The 21,542-nt window shown below is 39.2% G+C and overlaps 1 protein-coding gene across 1 annotated transcript in view; it reads right to left on the bottom strand.

The window, feature by feature from the left end:
- Positions 1-826: 826 nt before the first annotated feature.
- Positions 827-21,542, bottom strand: part of cpne5b (copine Vb) — a 134,555-nt gene continuing 113,839 nt past the window's right edge. Inside the window, exons 12-20 of the mRNA XM_059328535.1 lie at positions 19,623-19,676; positions 18,922-18,983; positions 14,349-14,395; positions 11,984-12,165; positions 11,585-11,712; positions 10,308-10,410; positions 4,242-4,299; positions 3,524-3,597; positions 827-1,541 (exon numbers count right to left, since the gene is read on the bottom strand). Coding sequence (XP_059184518.1) covers positions 1,350-1,541; positions 3,524-3,597; positions 4,242-4,299; positions 10,308-10,410; positions 11,585-11,712; positions 11,984-12,165; positions 14,349-14,395; positions 18,922-18,983; positions 19,623-19,676 — 900 coding nt within the window. The 3' untranslated portion in view covers positions 827-1,349. The remainder of the gene's footprint in view (positions 1,542-3,523; positions 3,598-4,241; positions 4,300-10,307; positions 10,411-11,584; positions 11,713-11,983; positions 12,166-14,348; positions 14,396-18,921; positions 18,984-19,622; positions 19,677-21,542) is intronic.

Below are 21,542 nucleotides of genomic sequence, written 5' to 3' on the forward strand. Positions count from 1 at the left end.
CTGCACGGAATTTTACCATTCGGTGTTGCACTTCATTGAGCTGCCACTTGGTGGCAGTAATGGAATTTTAGGCTGGTTTGCAAACTGCCAGTAAACACTAAACATGAGAAAAAGAAGAAGCAGTTGTTGACATTGGCGTAGTTTTAGTTCTCTTTGAGTTGAGTATGTTTTTAATTCTTTGCCAATGAGGCCAGCCTTTTTAAATAAGGTGCTGACCGTTTATTCTGCACTGACCACATCATATTGCTTTTTTTGTCTGGTGGCCTGAGAGTTGAAAAATTTTAAACCTTTGGTAAAACGTTGCACTTGTCACTGTTTTTTCAGCTGTCTAATCACAGTGGAGGAGGGGTTGGGCAAATAACACAAAGACCAACTGTCGTACCCTCCTGATACCCAGGTTGCTGATGCAGGCATTTTTTTTATTTGCCAGAAGATGGCATAATGATAAATGCAGAATCAACTGGTTTACATAAAATCAAACCGGTTTAAGCTTGTACACTGGACCAAACTGGATTTCCCCACACTCTAACTAGTAGCATAATCTAAAATAATCTTGTCTTTGATATAAAGACAGGTTGTGCTTTTTAAATGCAATCACTTGAAAATAATTGGTGACCTTTTCACAGATCTATCAAATGTCCATGCCACTCTGAATAACACTGGAGAATAAATATAGTGGGATATGGGGAATTTACTTCTCATACAACATGCTCTTATAAACATTTACCTAATAAAGAAGAGGAGACACCTCATAATATGAAAAGCCTGATTAATGTTTGTCACATAATAAACTGTAAACTACACACCTGTACTTTTTCCTCCATCATAACTGATGCATTAGAAGATATGGAGATACTCTCCAAATATAAAAACTAATTCCAGAAGGGAAAAGGTGCCTAAAAAATATCACTGGATTAGGCCACACAAATGGTTGACAAGCAAGGCTAAGGTCAAAGTTCACATGTCCTGATACAATTTGAGAAACAATCACAAACAGGCACAAGTTTTGACCACAACATGACCTTTTTGAACCAACCTGCTGTCAAATTTAGACGTGAAACAGTCACTGCCAGATGTGTCCGATTAAAAGGCTTTCAACAACGAGTCCTGGAAAGTTTGAGTCCCTCTTTAAGGGAAATCATCCAAATGAATATATCACAGAAAAACAAACCAGGAAAAAGAAGCTGCTCCGATTGTCACTGGGAGGATACGGCACAAAATTCGACACCCATTACCTGGTGCGTCGGCTCCTGTTTGCACCAAAAAAACTGGATGTAGTGAGTTCCCACTGGACTCTTGAGTGGCTGCTGCATGCTGTCAGTCCTCAGTGAAAAGCCAAGAGGAGGGCTTCAGATCTGTGTGTGGTAGTGTGTGTGTCCGGGTGGTGTGTAGGGAGGTGGTGCCGGGTTGGGTTTGATCCCCCGGCTCTTCATGTAAGAGATGAACTGGTCTGGGATCTCCGCTAACACGTCTTTAGCGAGTCGAGCCATGCTCAACACGTGGTTGCCTGTCCGGTCCATATAATCTCTGAAGGGAACAAACTGAGGAAGAAGAGAAGAAAGTGGAATATCAATATGTTTATTGACAGCAGTAACTTAAGGGACTTGATAGCATGTGGTTTTCTCTGTCTAGCATAATTCCATCTAGGGTTTTTGGATTACTGTTGTAGTGATTCATGAAAAGCTCTAAATACTTGATGACAATGTACACAAGTAGGTTTTGGGAGCAGGGTGGTATACTGAATGGAGAAATCCAGAGGGCTCATGTTTAAGCCCCTTTGTTCGTCAACATTTGCCAGACTCTGCCAGCTTTAGTATGCTGATCTGTCACTAATCCTGTGCTGCGGCTCCCCTCAGGAGTGAGAGAAAATAAGTGAACCCAAATGAAAAAATAGGGTTTTCTGCTAGGGTTTGATGAAATTACTTTGGATATTTCTGTCTTTTGTATTATTAGTCCTAGCACATCAAGGTTTCTCCAGGAAACTGATTAGCAAAGGAGGTAAGCTACCCGAACTCCTTTCCCTACTGTTCAGTCATTAACTTATTAGTTTTGACATGACAGAAACAAAAAGATGATGAGTTGGTTGAAAGACCTCTTGTTGTGTGACGTATAAAATCAAACTTTTTGCGTGCTTGCAAAGCTTGGAAAGCACACAGATGTCAGATCTGTTGGCGTTGCAAATGCCAACAGATGGTGTTTTGTCAGAAACAGACATTTTAATGTACAAGCACAACTGAGGCAACAGCATGAATGTACTCAAATGTAAAAAAAAATATGACAGCAGGTAATATAATTCACTGTAAATACTGTTTTCTGGGTAAACCGATATTGGAACCCATCGGCTATCATTTGATAACCATTCAACCTCTGGGGGCAAGGACTCCTATTTCTGGGTCTCCAGAAGCTGGTAGATATCTGGGCTGAAAATCTTACATGTTTTGACAATAGTAATGTTTCACTAAAGTCAAATCGAATTTTGAAGAAAATTTCTTCCACTGGTTCAGAGCAAATAAACAAAGCTGCATAAATATATCTGTCAGAAGATGGCAGTGTGATGTGTTGTTGTAGGGTAATACTAGCAGTAGAAGAGTGTGCGAGAAAGAAAACAGTAAAAGAAGAATAGATGGTGCAAGAGAGAATTAAAAAAGAGTTTGCTAATCGGACAACTTTTGCCACCCATGAGAGTAAATATGTCTTCAGCAATTAAGATTAAATTGGGCAATTTATGATTGTCCTTTTGGGTTTTCCCGTCAGAGCGGAAACAGCAGATCAGTCATGTAATGACAATGTTCGCTACGTCAGAACTTATTGGATAAATTGTTTACATCTCCCGTTTAGCGCATGAACTATTTTTTCCCAAAAGACAAAAACCACTTCAAGCAAGCGGAAAAACTTGTATGCGCATTTTCAAAAGTTTTATCAAATTTTGGGGTTTCCATGAAGATATTTTCATTTTCAAAATGTATAAATTACTTGATGGAACATGACTACTGTTTCAGTCTCATTAGCAACTTGAGATGCTTATAACAGGATTGTTTCACATGTTTTATATGCACTGTTCATAATTATCTCCTTTAGTTAGGTTTACTAACTTAATAAAAAACTAAATTGTCGTCAGATGATAACTGATGGGTTCTAAGATTGATTATTTCGTTCCGCCTCTTTTGTTTATCCACACAGACTGTTGTGACTACTCACAGTCAACCCAAGCCTACTCAAATGCAATTGATTAATACTATTTGGTCTACTATCAGAAACCAGAACACTTCTGATACCAAAATATGGTCCCTTTCCTGCAGATTCTGCATTCATCTGCAGCATTTGACTTTAGAGATTACAGGGTCATAGACTGCATGAATTCATGCTTGATTTATTGATATTTATTTATTGATAATAAAATATGAATATTTTGAGTTATTTTCGAAATTCTGTGTTTGTTTTTCAAGCTCCTGGTCTCGATCTGCAGAAAACATTAAAGTTTCTTTTCATGAAAGTTTTTTTTCACGCTTTAAAGGGCAGTCACCTGAACAATGTCTCTCTCTGCCAGTTTCCCCCGGGACGAGATCCTGATGTCATCACCATCCAGCTCCACCATAGCTGCGGGAAACAAGTTCACACACATGCATGACTGCACACACACAGCGTGAGAGCCGAGCAGAAGCAGCTGTCTTTAGGGCAAAGACAAGGCTGATACACTATTGATGTACAGGTTTAGTTATAATAAATCATATTATTGTCACATATTTTTGCTTTAGCATTAGTGAAGAAGAGAGAGTGTTGAGCTATGCAGCTGTAATCTGGCTTTATTGCTCGTCTAATCAAGCAATAAGTACTTTATTACAGTCTCTGTGCAATTTAGAATCATCTGTACTAAACACTGCAAACCTAGCAATTAACCTCAGCCATTTCTTCTACAGTCATGGCTGCATCCACCCACACGTTCCCTCCTTTACTGACTCAAATGAGTTTGTACAGAGATTTTCTCTCGGGTGTTTTTCTGAGTTGGTGCCAGAGAGGTTAGCGCTGGCTGTAACAGTAATAAACTATGAGCTGCATGAATTAAAATGTCAATTATTGGCCAATGTTTTAATCTGTTTTAACTGACCTGATTGATGTAGAATATGACAGAATATGACACCGCTTCAATTTCCAAAATGTTTTTACTATGACCTGACTATGACAAAATTAAGAGAATATTTAATGTCATTCATGCAGCACTTAAAAAATGTAGGTCACCGTACCGTCAAATTCAGCCTGACCCACTCCAACTATGATGATGGACATGGGAAGCTTGGCACCCTGCAGAGAAATCAAAAAAGCACAAGTTAAAAGTTTTTTCAATGAACAACATTCACATATTGTCCTTACAGAGAGGAGAAAAGCTTGCCCACATCACCACTGACCTGAAGCTCTCATTACTGTCTATCAGAAATTATAGCCGTAACATGCTCACCAACGTCGGCTACAACCCCATTAATGTTCTGTATCACACTTTAACAAGCTGATTGACCTTTAAGTTAAGACAAGGCCTCCCGAGAGAAAATCAGAGGGCGAGCTGGAGACCGGAAGTCAGAGAAAGTCAGCGAAACACGGAGATGCTTCAACAGAAAGTTGTCTTTATTATTTCTTTCTTTGTTCGCAATGTTTTATGTACCTGAATCCAATTTTCTGTCGTGCGAATGCTCCCCGGCTCTTATCTTGGGTTGACACACACTGTATTTGCCCAATGAATGGTGGTTATCTGGCTGGGGAGTGGAGATTAAACTCACTGACAACACTAACAGCATCCACTGAGATAATGGGACAACAGGTCAGCAGTATCCGCACTGAAGCTCTTTTAATAGCCAAAGAAAACCAATCAAATTTGTCTGACTGAGGTAAGATGTTGTACAGCAGAAGATGTTAGCTGTTTTATTGAGTTTCCTTTTAGCAAAATGCTCTGAGTGAATTTGATTTCCTTCTGGTAAACAGTTACACTGTGTTTATGTCTAGGGCTTTTATTGTGAAAGTTAAGAACAGGAGGAATGGCTCTGGTATGTGCTGCTTTTGTCAAGGTTGAAAGGAGTCCGTTCTGTTTCATCTAATGTCTTTATTCTTGGTGCAAAAGCTCAGAAAAATCGACCTCGTTCCAAAGAAATTTGCAGCATAACATTCTATAATTATGACAAGAACAGAACAGTGCGAGAATATATGAATTAAGCGCATGGAAAATGCCTCTTGTGAAAAGGACTGTTGAGGCTTAAAGGAGACATCAAGGTGTCAGTTTATCTATCTGTGAACTGATAAGGTCTTGGCATGGCAGGTGTGGTATGGTGGCCTTTGTGAGCTGGGGGAGGAGGGAGAGGGAGGAGGTGCTAGCATCAATCAGTACAGCGACCATCCTCAGTCACCGCCCAGCCACTCCCAAGTCACAAGTCAGGTAACACTACTGTTAGTGTCTCTTCTGTGGAGGGTTACTTTCTCCAAACTAAAAACAAAACATGGATTGAAAATCGGCCAAACAGCAAAAGATACCAAAATTTAGGCCTGGAAAATAAGCCATGTTCTGTTCTGCATTATGTCAGACTTTGTCTGACATAATGCAGAACAGTTGGATATCAGTATATTTTTACTTGTACATTCAATTATACATGTATTAATAAATATCGTTAGCCTCATAGCATATTTGCCTAAGTCATATTTGAACGTTTTCGGGAAACAAGAAACTACACAATTTTTAGTAAGCCCATTGGTATTTTTAATTGATATTGTAACAGTAAGTTCAAATAGAAGTGTGAACAAGTTTGCATAAAAAAATCAAACACATCGATTTCATAACAGATAAAAGTGACTTAGGCAGAATATGCCCTGACTAAGACAATTTTTCTCTTACATATAAATAATGTAGTTTGGTTTGTATGTAGCCGCAAAAATAAGTCAAGGAGATGACTAAGGCAGAAAGTGATTTTGGACTCTAACAGGTGTTCTGATAGGGAGAACATAGGCAATAAGGCAGAAAGATGCAGCAGTGGTAGGAGAGTAAAGTTGAAAAAATGACTTAGGCAATTATGCTAACGATATCATAAATTAACACTTACATTGCTTTCAGCCAAACCAGCCCTTGTACCCTACATCCTGACACACTGTGTGTTGCAGTACATTTTTCCCTTCAGGCAAATAGACCACCTTTTTTGTCCTCCTAGAATCATCTTTATGAATAAAATCTAAAACATCTGACTTTAAATGCAACTAAAGTGACGATTGAGTCACAGTGGCTGCACTGCACCCTGACGGGCAATGTTAGTGTCTGTTGTAATTCCTGCATGTAGATGGATGGCACCATAAATGTTCAAGACAAAAGCTGCTATTATGTATAATGACTTTTTTTCTGCAGTCATATTTTCACAAAGTGCAGTTTTATCTCTGGCACGAGACAAATGTACCGTGGCAAATCAGGCAACCTCTTTTGCCACGGGGGTGCGAGCAGTTCCTGTCGACTCCACCTCAGCCGCAGCACATCAGCGCGATTATCAGTGTTCAACACAACTCCTGTCAGAGCCTGTCCTCCCACGCACATGCACACACAAACACTTACACTTGCGGATGTATGCGCACACATCAAATGCCACCAAAAATAACCTGGCAATCTACCGTGCCCCACTTTTGCCATTCTCCTGTCAGAGATCCAGTTTAATGAAACATCAAAACACAGCATCAATCAACACTCAACAATTCACTCTGCATGTGCTGCTCAAATCCAAACTCATGCATGTGCGTGCTTTGATGGGTGTGACACACACACACACACACACACACACACACACACACACTGGTTTATGGATATATGTTCGGAGAGGTGACTGTCCTGTCAGCAGAGGGGGTCACCTGAGTCACTGACCGTCTCTCATTGGCTATTTTAGAGCTCAGCTCAGGGAAGGCAGCAGATTGAGGACACTTTAAAACAAGCTGCAGCTTGTGCAACGAGTGCAGCCTCTATCCCTTCATATGTTAACAGACTAAGCAGTGTTGAAAAAACAAAGTTTTTAATGATTCCGAATACTTAATGTGATCACATGCAAATGATTTATCCATGATCACCTCACATTGTTGTTGATTGTTTTTATAATAATATGCTCATTGTCTTTTTATGCACTGCTTCAAGTGTTTTACTTTACTGACTTTAATTTTGAACTAGTCTAATCACATGTTTACACTGAGAGAGCACATACCTCTGCCAAAACAACAGAGTTCTTAAAGTTTGTTGATAATATAACAGAAAATGTTAGATATCCTGCTAATTAACGAGACAAACCCCATCTTGGAAGGGGTAACAACCTTCATTAAAGAGTAATTGCCAATTAAGGTGCAGTATTTAGTCACACATGTCCCTGAGGGCCCAGCATTTGTAAAGCCTAACCTTGTTCACGTTGGCAAACCAATAAATACGTGTCTGAATCTGTCACTGTTTTAAAGCTCCTGTTTTTAGACCGATGCAACTTTAGCATCAGTGTTTCTGCACAATATCATGTTGCATTTTAGTTTAAATGCAATTTAAAAAAACAAGTCAGCGAGAGACATTTAGAGTCAGTTGAAGGTGGAGACGATGGGCTGTGGAGCCTTATCTAGAGGTCTGAACGGTACTTGTTGCTGTTCTGTATATATGGAGATTTTTCTCTTGGTTTCACATCACCAGGTATTCTGTTACCACTTGCACAAAAAAATCCTGCATCCAACTGTGAAGTGAAGTACTTTTGGTGGGCCCTGGCACTGATAAAGAGATGAAGCACAAAACACTGACAGATAACAAGAAGAAGATGCGAGAAGAAAGAAATGAAAGGCAGCAGAGAGTTTTGTTATAAACTGAATGTGGTGACAGAAGTTTGAAGAGAGAGCAGATGAAGAGATTAGATCTGTGAGAGGGTACGAGATGGAAAGAGACAACAAAAGTCTTTGTATTTGAGAGCGAGGGCTCCACAGACAGAAAGACAGCAGAGGGACTCGAGCTGAGAGCAGAGGAAGGGGATGCTGAGTGATTGACAGCTGGATTTATGTAGTGGAACAGATTCTGTTGTGATTGATAAACCCCCTTCTTTTCCACTCTAGTGCCAACCTCCGGTCCTGAGAAGTCACTGGAATGCCTTTAACCTGCATTCAGGTTTTAATGACCAGCAGGGGGCGACTGGTTACAAAAAGAAGTCAGATTGTATAGAAGTCTAAGAGAAAATAACCCTACTTCTATTTACTCCGTTAACATTTTCCTAATGAATTCATGGTCTTAATCGCTAGTTTCAACTCTTCATTAATACAAAATGATCTTAATTTAGTAAATTATGGTCCTGTTTGGAGAAAAATAGAAAATCAGTCAGGGTGCTTTAGGGTGTGGCTGCCTTGACCTGTCAATCAGGATAAATGTGTAGCAATGCATATATATATATGGCAGTGTCTTAGATCTTTGATCCTTTCACAATGTGTTGTCTGTTCAAGTCAAATGCAGAATTTGGTTGTCACTTACAAATGTCTTTCATCGTTCAGCTGTACTAAAGACACTCGAAGGAGTCGGCTGTTTTTTTAGTGAGTTCATTTTGTTTAAACCCGTTTTTCGCTAGCTTAAGCTAGTTATCCTTAAGTACGGATGCACCTTGCTAACGAGGCTAGCCATCTAGCACTGACGTTAGCTGATAACTTGGTGTTCTTCTTCCCAGTTACACCATATCATCCAAATGTCATCCAAAAAACCCTGACGGCCAAAATGCCAAACTCAAGTCTATAAAAGGGTCGTCCACGAATCGATCGTGACATCACTGTGGCTACAATCTATTATGGAAAACATGGAGTACACATGATGTCAACGCATTGGTTGAAATGCACAAAAACACCTGCATGCACAAATGTAAACCCACTACAGATGTAAATGCTCAGTAAGTAAGTGCAGGCTTCTTCTTACTTCCTCTTGCATATATGCGTATAAGGAAAGACTTTATATAACCTCAGCAGCGTGTCCTCCCTTGCCCAGGATCCGTGGAGAATTAAAGGGAAAGCAGTGGAAGCATCAGTAGACAGAGTGGAGGCAGTGAGATAGAGCAGCAGGCAAGATCTTAAAAGGAAGGTGTGGCTGTTCTAATGTTTTGACTAACAGTCGCAAATTCCCTTTAAATCCAGTCTGCTGGGTGTTCTGTGCCTGCGGTGGGCTGATGATGAGGAGGAGGAGGAGGAGGAGGGAGGAATAGAGGAAGAGGAAAGGAAGCCAGCCAACTACTACTTAAAGCTGTGAGGGAAAAAAAAGATTTAGGGCAAGTTTTGCGGAAAGCTCAGAGGAATAAAGCACAACGATGTTTTTTATTTACAGAGGCAAGTACATCTCTCAAATGCCGTATTTCATAAATATATTCACTATATTTTTTTGTAAAATGGGAACACATTTTTTTACCTTCAGGACAGTCGCGGATTTATTCATAGCAACAACAAATATATAACCTTGGCATTGAGCTGTGAGGTAAATCATTCATTTATATATTGATCTTTCAATTGCAGGAAAGAAAATGTCAATCCTTTTGCATTAAAGTTTGCAAAACAACTGTCTGGCACACTGTCATATGTCTCCTGTATTTTAAATGGAGTGACAACCACAATGAGCTTCTACATTACAAAAATATGTAGCAGACATATTCTTTTTGCAAGAAGTTTCACAGCGCGCGCACTAAGAATATCTTTGCTTGCACAAGCAATATCAGCATGCAAGGAGAAAAACCATTCATTTAGTGCGCATGGAATCTAAAGGAGCACATCCCAGAGTGCACAATTACTATTGCTATTCTTATGCTTGCAACACTTTCACCTGCTCACTTGTGAGTGTTTTTTCATTTTAGCAGCAAGTGGGAGGGCCCAGTCACCATTATATTCCTAAAGGTAATCGTTTACCTATCTTGTATGATTGGTCGTAGGCTTAGGGAATGTGAAGTACATCATAATGGTGTACAGCGCCATTTTTTAAATCATAATAAAAGCTTCTAAACCAAAGAATACACAACCAACTGTTTCAGCGGGAAGGTGATCCCAAAGGGGGGAGCAATCAACGACCAAGAAACCAAGATTGAAGGTTTCCCCGATGTCTCGCTCTGTGAACTGTCAACAAACGCTCTGTTGGTTTGTCTTGCCAGGTACATTTTATCCGCACATATGGATTTTATTGTGCTTGTGCTTATTGGTGAGTAGTAGTGATCCACTAATCACCATATATATTGAGAATAAACTAATGGTATATGTAATATATCAATTAATAACAGGCAACGCATATTGCATCAATGTATCACCACATTTCCCGTTCTTACATTTACTATGGCCTCTTTGGTCTGTGCCATGTCGGAAATGACGCCATCCGTGATGATGAGAAGGACAAAGTACTGCGAGCCATCTTGCACTGCAGCTGCATACCTACACACACACACACACACACACAGATACAGACAGAAATAACATGTATAATCTCTTTTTAATACAAGAACAAATCTGACCTGAGGATTTGTTGATGGATTTATCTGAACATTGATGTTAAAAATGGATACAAAACAATACATGTCCTATCATGAATTCTCACTGCAGGCAAATTCAATAAAAATGTTCTGTCGGCCCGACACTCATTAAAATGCTGCACAAATACACACTGATTATCAGCTCAAACAATCAAGTTTAATTCAAAGCTGGTTTACTGTGTTTGATTCACAGATTAACACCTTTGTTAAAAATCTCTTCCTACTTCAGTTCACCTATTCAAATGGTAAATACCAATGCTGGCGGCGTATGCTCACAGCTATGGCTCCCTGCCACAGTTTAAAAAGTGTGACTCCACTTTTATCAGAATGACATTTTTAATTACGGCAGGAGCGTTTGCGTAATCAGATGGAGAATTGTTTGGATATGGCTCAACAAATGAAACAGTGATGGAATCAGTGACAGCGGGAGGTGTTAGGGGCACAAGAATCCACTCAGATCATGTCACAGTTTGACATATTACATATCATAAGAAATTAAAAGTATGCAGTCCATGTAAATAGACAGAGGCCCGTTTGTTTCATCAGCTAAATCTGCCTCTCTTTGAATAGCTGTGAGACGATCTAAATTTATATTCAAGCATGTCAGATCCTGTTTGTTCGTGTCATGCAGCACAGATGTTGTCAGAGTACTGGGTCAGAAAAGCAGTGGCACAGGAAAGCCAACTGAGGCCGTCAAAAATGTTGATGCGAATGTTATTTCCATAACTGGAATCTTGTAGAAGACCATAATCTTGATAATTTATATGCAAACATGATGCCACAAAACTGAATTCTTCTGAATGGTTGATGGTAAACAAATCAATTATTTCTCTTTGTCACTTCTAAAATATATTTGTGAGAAAATCTGCACAGGATGGAAATATAAGTGGATGGAACAAAAAACACACTATAGATCACAACTTTCATATCCTTGAAAGGGAAAGTGAAAATAGATTTTGCAAGACTTTTACTCTTTCTTTAGTATAGAAATTAAACCTGACATTGAAGGGAGTGATATAGATTTAACTAGTCTTGTCCATAGTAGAAGCCTTTCACCAGCTACATTGTTCTCTCACCTGGCAACATGGTTCACCACAGGAGCGAAGTTAGTTGGCCCATACAGCTGCACCGTTTTCAAACTCTGGTGGTATGCCTCTAAGATTCCCTCAATACCATTGCAGTACGGATTTTCGATGTTTCCATTCTAAAACAGAGAGAAACAGTGAAGATGAATTTTTAAGGACTTGATGCATTTATTTATTAACCAAAAAACACCAAGATCCTTATCTAAGTACTCTGGTTGTATTAGATGTTATTCACTTGGTTCTAATTCCATCGATTTGAAGAAACATGATAAATTAGAAGATTCATTGGCATAGTTTTGGAAGTTGGAAATAAATAGCATGAAATAGTCTTGGGGAAAAAAAATTCTAACTGATTAATCAAATGTGAAATTTAGGAGAGGTTGACTTCACCAGTGGAAACTCATGTGAAACTCGTCCATCTGGGGGCAGTTTTGCTCCAAAACCCAAAGCGGGGAACATCTTGTCACTGTCGTAGTCCTGAATGATCTCCCCAACAGCCTTCAGTGCCATGGCGTAGGCGTTCAGCTGGTAGGGGTTCATGTAATGCAGCGAAGTGGACTGGGAGGGGTTGCCTGTCGACCAATCAATCACATTTGAGGTCATTATGGGCAATGAGGGATAAAGACCTCACTTCTAGACAGTAAGATACAGTTTTTGTGAAATGACTTGACAATGAAAAACAACACTTGATCCCACTTGACATGATGCCTGTCAAGTATAGCTTACATGTTTATTCCATAGAGATGATGAATCATACATTTAAATTCAGCAGTTTGGAACAGAATCAAGGATAATCCATTAACAAACAGTGGGAGTAAAGCCACTGTGAGAATTGAATACTTCCTTTAATTAATTGAGCATATAGAGAGCTTGCAAATCTGTGACCTTTACAAATAGTGTTGGATCGAATAACAATACTTGACTAGTATTGAATCAAGAGAAAAGCATATCGCCCCAGCCCCACAAATAAGGTTGGTTACTAACAATATCCCCATAGCCTGACATCACCAGACTAATTTGCAAATGAATAATTTTCTGGAACCTTTCAGTTAGTTTTTGATTACCAAGGGGTATTATCAACGGGTAGACAAAAATGACTCTGAATAGACCAAACAAACAATCACAGCAATGACACATGCATGTCATGTTGCGCTGAGTGACGCATGGAGGTTGGAGAAGTGCCTGGTCTATGTTTGATCAACGCAGCCAAGTTTGACCATCTGCATAGGTGAGTTGCACTGGACGTCAGTCTTCCCATTAAACCCACTGATTGGCCCGTAAAGGAACACAGTGACGGTATACAAGCACGAATGAGACTGACCAGACTCCTCTGCCAGAGCAAACACAAATGACTTCAACAATTTGCATCATCACTTCGTAATAAGTACATCTCTTGTAATCTTTCACTGTAAGATAGTTGACCCAACCAGGTATAAGTAATACCCCAGTAAACTTTGCCCTATCCTCTATTACTATCGTCTTCTTTTATGTGATATTTGGGGTGAATTTGGTGGAATATGTGTTTCCAGCTTTGAAAAATGTATAATAGGTGATGTGAAATGATTAGGATTTAGGCTTTTTGTTTGTATTATAGCAAGCAAAAGCTACCACCGAGACCATACCAGAGTGAAACAAATGAAACAATTATAATGGTGGCAGATTTACCATCAACATTCTTGAGAATGAGTCCTTGGTTTCAGACAAACATTTCTAACCAGTGACTGTCAATTCTGCTGGCTGAAACGTCAGTTGCTAATCAAGTATAGTTTGCTAGCTTGCGAATTAAGATAAGTTTAGCTCCATGAGTTGGTTGAAAATGCTGAAAAAGTTATGGCTTAAAGCTGTCCCTGTCACCATCCTGGCCTGTTAATGATCTATGTACAATACAGAAACGAAATACCGCAAACTCTATCTAGAGTTTTTCTGGTATAGTAGCATCCAGGGCTAGCTTGCACACAGTGGGTGAAATTACACACCAGCTGTACTAGTCAAGTACCAGATTTTGCTGTGCTAATGAATTAGATAATGAAGTGCTCCTTTGCCTTGGCACTGGTTGTTAACATCACTAATGTAGGCAGTTAGCTAGTTAGCGGGGTATGCTAGCATTTTCAGCTCATAAAGCAGATAAACACACTGTTTAATCCATTCTGTACACTTTCCTCCTGTTTTTTTGGTAGAGTAAAAGCTAACGTAACTCTTTGTGGAGGATGTTTTTTTTCCTCCCAACAGAACCATATACACCTTTTTTACATGGCAAAAAATTGACAGACCTGCCGTGCCTTGTAATGGTTGCTAACCTAAGATTGGACAATAGCTGTTCCCGAGACAAGTTTAGCAACAATCAACTGGGAAATTTGAATTTTCCTCTAATAACTGTGATTCACACTGAAGAGCTCTTCTTGCAGATAAATCTTTGGAGCGTTGTGTTCAGGCATTATTAATGGCATAAGTACTGTAATTAGACCTCAGTGTGGTCCTTTAGTGTCAAGCTAAGGGTTCTTATTCCATTTGCTTTATTGTATTTTTGAAATGCTCTAACCTTTATTCAAAGTGCAGTGACAGAGCATTTAGGGGGAAGATATCCAGGAAAGGCTATCACTTAAAGTGACAATGTATGTACAGTATGTGCGCCCACACCGTTGGCCTGTCTGTTTGTGTGATTGATTCTGAAATCGGACATGCCACAGTCAAAGAGCACTACTATCTATTCTTGTCTCCCCCTCCACACATACACTTTGCCGTTAGTATCACTCACCATTAGATGCTGTGAAATCGATGGCAACAGTGAAATTGATTTGCGTCCTAGAAGAGGAATGGAAAGAAGGACATGGGGGAAAAAAATCAACGACAGAGACCAGCCAGCAATAACAACAAGCCAGGCCTCATTAAATTCCAGTGTTGTTGCACCCAGTCACACACACACATTTTCTGTTAGAAGAGAAGATGACACCCTAAACAGAGGAACATCATAGACAAAATATTGCTATCATATCTCATGATGAAAAAGTTACAAAGAGATCAATATTTAATTGCCATTTGTTTTTTGTTTTCATCTGCGTTAAGAAACAAAGAGCAGTTGCTCAGTCGTCGAATAAGATTTAAGTGATTACCTTGTTTTTTCCTCCCACCTCCATGAGAAGGCATAGCAGGAGGTGGAGATGAGCCTTTGAGACACTGAGCTTGGCGACAAGCAATTGATGGAGCACTTAAGAGCAAATCATAATCCAATTTTCCCCACTGATGAAGCACTCGCCTCTTCTCACTAATTTACGACAATGAGACGAGGCCTTTGGGGGCCTCGAACGACATCCTCTCATTATCTATGAGGGCCACCGGAGAGGAAGGTGAAAGAATGATAATAAAAATGAACATTTTAAAGATTCACATTAACCTTTCAGTTTGGGGTGGGGACGGAGAATATGTCACAGCCTGACCGTGCTAACCTTAGCATTAATTAAACGTGATTGTATCAGATACTGTGCATGGGAAGGCACCTTTCACTGTGCTGCTGCTTTCTTTTTCTCTTTTGAAAGTTTGGGTTTAAGGTGTGGAATTCCCATCCATTTTGTGTATGTGTGTCTTCGAGCTAAATGTCAGAATAAAAAAAAAGGTCAGACATCTTTGGCAGACTCTTGTCACTCTGTTAAACCCCTGTAAAGCGAGCGTCCTTGACACTTCAAAATTACACTGCAGTCTTGTTAAGTAGTAGTTGAACTCTTTTCCTTCTTCTTTCCTACATTTTTTTTCTTATTCCCTGCTCCTCTCTAACACAACTACAGTACAGCAACAGTTATTCTGCTTTCCTCTGTGGTAAAATGTGAAAAAAGTGTCAACTTTTGCTTTTATACGTCCTTAGACCTTATTTTCCCTTTCACAACACTACTTCATCCTAATTTAAATTCTAGGCTGGTAAAAGCAAATGCTGTCCAAATGATTAACCTGCTATGAGTGCGCTGAACCATAATCAGTGAAAAGAGATGTCCTCTATCATTATAGTCCAAACATAATACGCCCTCTGATTCCTTGCTCCTGAGCCGTCCCTGTGCTGCACACTTGGAGAGTTTGAGTTATTTGAGTAGCCAAATTATTCCTGTCCTAGTTATGATTACAGCGGCTTTCGAATAAGACATAAAAGCAGTTCACAGCAAGTGTAGAAAATATTTTTACAAGTGGTGTTTCTCGTGTTTCCATGCCACAAAGTGCTTATACAGTTTAAGTGACACACTTTCCTGACTTTCTTCAATTTTCTAAAGACCAAGAGGCTGCACATTAGCAGGACCCAACTCTCTAATGTGTCATTCAGTAAGTGCCAGAGTAATGTTTGCGGGCCGACTGATTGGGATGATATTTTTGAAGTGAGGCCACTAAACCTTAAGGTTATTGTATCGTAGATCAGCCAAAGCCAGGAACTGTCAGTGGAATCTGTCACACTTGTCAGCTCTGCCACAGCTCATAAAGCCCATGACAGCCTACTCGCTGTGATGGGACAGTGGAGATCAAAGCCGGGCCCAAGCTGCCTGAAAGGCACCTGAGACATACTTGATATTCACATGTCAACCTCCAGCTCTAAAACTAAAGTAAGGTCGAAGACTTGGTACCTGCTGTGAAGACCATTTGGCCTCAGCTAGCTCATTTATAGAAATGTTTAGCAGGTGAATACAACAGACAGAACCTCATTAGAACATATTAATCACATTAAGTTAAATATTGATTCCGCTACATGAAAGATAAAGGGCATAGAGATATAGGCATTCTATTACATTTGTAATGAAAATGCTACAGATACATAAAGAATTATTCTCATTATGAATAATTTACTATCGAGACGACCTTCTTTAATAGTTTTGCATGTGTCATTAATTCTTTAGAGGATAATTAAATTCTTTTACAACTTTATTCTCATTTCAGTGCTGCAGTTTTAGCCATCATTGCTCTCGATAGTTAATCAGAAATATTCTTTAAAGCTGCTATAAGCAATATTTTTTATATCAGCAAATGCTTAAATCACTATATGACTTAAATGAAGGGGATCTCTAGTAATGACAAACCCATGGACAATTGCTTTTAAACATGTTTCAGTCTAAATGCTTTCATTAGTGTTATTTTCAGACGCAGCCAGCAGCTGTTTTTCGGTAAAACTCTGATAAATACACTGCATATTATCTGCCTAGCAACAGACAGACAAAGTTGCTGACTAGTTATAGCTAGACCTTTTAACCGTTGTTTATTTCCTGTTTCTGTGTATGTGAATGACATCTTCTGACAGGAAGTTTATGACAATGGAATTCCATTCAAAGGGTCGATAGAAAATATATGAGAGCATTTACAGGAAGAACTAAAGAGCCAGATATTTTACTTGGAAGTTTGTGTAGAGCAAAATGTAGCTTCAAGGAGATGAAAACATCTGCCTCATGGCCAGAAACAGGACTACATGACTAATGTTTCTCAGTGTCTTTTGAATGTGTAAAAAGGCAACAGTTTGCTAAAGTTGTAGTATATTAAAGTCCATCCATCCATTATCGTTATCTACGCGGGGTACACCCTGGACAGGTTTCCAGACTATCGCAGGGCTGACATATAGATACAGACAATCACGCTCGCTTTCACACCTAGGGGCAATTTAGAGTCACCAATTAAACCTTAGTGCATGTTTTTGGACTGTGGGAGGAAGCCGGAGTACCCGGTGAAAACCCACGCAAACTCCACACAGAAGAGCCGCAGGCGGGAGGCGAACCGGCGACCTTCTAGCTGTGAGGCAATAGTGCACCTAGTACACCTTCAGAAATCTGTGCCTGAAACCAAAATGACAGAAATGTCCTAACCAGGACTGAACCCAATATTACGTGAAAGGGGGGACCCAGACCCATGCAGAACTGATAAATTTCTGATCCGAACCTGGTCTGGAAACACTGACCCTGTCAGCAGCTAATTGCTATTAGTTTCTTACCTAATGTAACAGTAACCTTCTAGCCTGTGCCTGGCTGTGACATATATAATCCATCCTTGAAATAGCGCCCTTTCTTATTGAAACAGCATGGCTAATCTAATCGTTATTTCAAAGTCCACTTGCTGTCACGGTGAAAATCATCTTTGCAGTTTCTTTGCATTTAGCATAATGCAGATAATTTCCACCATTTGCTCTTTCGAACTATAATATTGATGCTCGTGGCCACGGCTGCTAACATTAGCATTGCATATTTAAGCTGTGCTCTCTGAGTCTGACCTTGTTGCAAGTTACAAGACACACACACAGACACACACAAACAGCACCTCCATGTAGATCAGTGCTGTATGTCACAGCAGAGTCCACTTGTGTATTGCAACTAATGTTTAATGGACCCGAGAGCCACAGTAATGGAATGAAACCCAAACCTGAAACCGATTGACTGTGTAAACTAGGGATGGGCGTTTGGAAGAAACCTGCCAACTCGATTATCTAGAACGTTAACGATCAATTCATTGATTAATCGCTATGTTTTTATACATACAGTATGTTCAAAAACATGCATACATGGACAAAATGAAATATATATAAACAGTACTATGCAAAATTGATAATGGACACTTTTATTTTAAAAGGAGGAAAAGAGACTTCCTGTTGATCGTAACACTAACTCAAATGAGATTAAACTGTAAAAATAACATCAAGGAGTTCAGTGTTTTATGTTTTAGCCCCCGAAGAGGCATGAGGTTAGTTTTCACAATAATCTTGCATATTTAATGTGTTTAAATAAGTTTTGGATCAAATTAAACGTAGTAATTCATGCTTGCAAGGTTTGCTACAATAAGCTAGTTTTGCTCGAATTAATACTGTATTTCTGTATTTCTGTGTGTTTTATAATTTTTATTGCAACTTTCAGTTTGCAAACTGTAGCTTTATCCAACTTAATTCTCAGTTCATTGGTTTATCGACGTAAGGTTGCAGAACTGAACGCTCGGTTCAGTGAGTACTGATAAGCAGTCATAGATAAAATGAAAATGAAAAAATACACAAATTGATAAAAAATTCCATGTCATCAACCATTAATCGATCATTGCTTAAATATTCCCATCTCTAGTGTAAACGGTGGATATCATATTGGTCCCAGGTCAGGTCTTGGGTCCTGGGGTTTAGGTTGACCCGTCTGCCTCTACTGACTAATCAAACAGGCTTTCTCTCCCTAACTGATATTTCATTGGCTTACACTTGAAAAATTAATTATATAAAATGCAGTCATACACACACACACACACACACACACACACACACACACACACACACACACACACACAAAAAAGGTAATTTCTTCTTTCTGTCTTTAAGTATGCAGACAGTCATTCCCACTCACCCTCCTTTGATGTAATCTAAGAATGTGAACTCTGACTCCACTGAGAATGACAGCAGGGTCACCTGGAATTAAAAAAAGGATACACATTTGATTAAACATGGGGGTGATGATCTTTTCCTCCTGAATACAAAAACCACCTCCTCCTCCTCCTGCTTGTCGTGGTTCAGCTCTTGACACTCGGTTTCGAAAAAGATTTTCATTTTCATTGCCAGAGGACAAGTTGAATGAGAGGATGAGATGCATTTGTATGCATTACTTGCACATGCCCACACTGCTGGGTGAGTTGTGTGGAAATCAGTGTCTCAATTGGTCGTAGATGTTGCCAACTCTGGCCTCTCAGATCTTATATCCTTCAATCAATATATCCTGCAGCGCCTTCATCAGTTTACTGTCTTATATAATACTTGTGTACAAGAAATGCAAAGTCTTTTCTTTTTCCTGAGCTGAATTTCAAAACTGAATTAACAAAGCTTAATTCTTTGCTTTGTACAAAATCTTTTTAATTAATTGGCATGTGATACAAGAATTAATGAGGATATCTACTCCTTTTTTCACAACACAGAAAGCAGAGATTGACATCTTCTTCTAACACTTGTGTGATAATTAAAGAGGGAATCATGTAACAGAAGAGAAGTAGGTGTGGAGCAGGAAAAAATAGAGGCACAGTGCCAGTCCTGGTTTGCTGCTGGAGCCATACTCACTGTTCCAGAGTTGACATATTTCTTTTTCTTCATTTTCTTCTTAGTATTTATGACCTAAAAACAGAGGTACATGTGATATAAAGTGGAAATATTTGAGCCAAAACATGCTGATATTGTGGCTTTAAAGCACAGCACATTATTTTATATAAAAGACTATATAAAAGCACTTTTCATAAATGGTTCATACATACATAAACATTACAGCTGGGTGATATGGAGAAAATCACATATCATGATATGATTACTTCCTTTGATATTGTAGAGTTGACTATTGTTGCTTTCACAAAATATTTACTACAAAATAACATTACTGTAATGAAGCCTTGTGCTGATTTTCAAAATCTAAAATGGTATGTAATAGTCTCAATATATCTTATTTGTATATAAAATAATAATGACTATAATGTACACGTATTGCAGGCAGGTGTGTAAACCACTGGCAGTAATACAATATATTAAATATTGGTTTTAGTTTAGATAAAATTGGTGAGAAAATCTTGCAATGATTAATAAAAATATTTTAATATAACCTAACCAAGTCATTTTAAGAAGGCACGTGCAACAATTTTAAAATTCTTTAGTGCAAACTCTTTATTCAGACTGAAAAAAACAATCCGACTATGATTATAAAACTCACACAACTTGTCTGCTTCACTTGGCTAGCAACTATGTATTTTTACACTCATTAGAATAGAATTTCTATTACACATCTTCCCTTTTACACACATTCACAGCCAGTATGTGGGCGACATGAGACGTACATGCCATCACATCACATACGTGTGTCCGGTTTCTTTATCCATGTGAAAAAAAGGGAAACAAAGGAAGGTGAGAAAGGACGTGAGAGGATGAAGTAAGAAGGGTTGGAAGTGTAGCTTGTGTAAGATAGAACCAGGATGCTGGGTATCTTATACACCTCAGTTGCACTATTAAAGCGGACATATTTGGAAATTGGAAACATCTGCAGCAACAAAGGATCGAAGGATGCGGCAGGCTGAAGCTGCAAGCCTCACAGTGACTGTACCGGGATTCTACCGGCTCCAGAACAAGAGAGAAATGTCAATCTGGAGACCAAAGACGTCTCAGCTCATTACCTCGATCCTCTGTGGCTGCTAGGCATGAAAGTGACAGCCCCTAATTTAACATGGAGGGATGGCAATTTGTCTGACACACTGAGCAATCTGCTGATGCAAAAACTAAAGGGCCTCTCAGTCTCACTGGGAGGGAGAGAGGAATCAAAAGTAGCATATAATGGAGCTGACATCCAAAAGACAGGTATTTGTCCTTCGGCGAGGGGCCATCAAACCACAGAAGCACGAAGGTATTGACATGTCCTCCTTTATGGCAACATTTTGACTTTCACATTATTTGTTTTTTTAGTGCGAGCCCTCATTCTCATGAACATTCCCTCATAAATTAATATAATAAATCCTGCTCCGCACAAAATAAGTAGTGATTACAGTAAACACAGGAAACTACTATATCACTTTTTAGGGCTTTGCCATCACCCTTGGATTCTGGGACATTGGAATGAGTTGGGTTTGTAATTTGCATACAGAGCTGTATTGTGTGCTATAAAGGGACACGTTAAGCTATCCCATGAGAAGAACTGAGAAATAGCTATCATTCTAAATCCCTGGATTGTTTTCCTATTAATCCTGCTTCATGCTGCTGCTAATAGCTCCATTTCTATGTGTGTCAGCATCCAGGTGATTATAGTGGCAAAATAAATCTAATACAAATGAAAAACCTAGTAGAGGAAATATTTAATTGGATGCATAATTGTGTGGGGAAGGTTGAGGAGACATGCACAAATTCGGTATCATATGGATGCCCTTTAAAGAAATGAATCAGGAATGTATGGAATAACTTTAACAACAATAACATGTCGTTTTTAACTGCAATGATAAATATATGCAT

The sequence above is a fragment of the Centropristis striata genome, chromosome 3 (assembly GCF_030273125.1).
Source record: "Centropristis striata isolate RG_2023a ecotype Rhode Island chromosome 3, C.striata_1.0, whole genome shotgun sequence".
In the NCBI taxonomy this organism is placed as follows: domain Eukaryota; kingdom Metazoa; phylum Chordata; class Actinopteri; order Perciformes; family Serranidae; genus Centropristis; species Centropristis striata.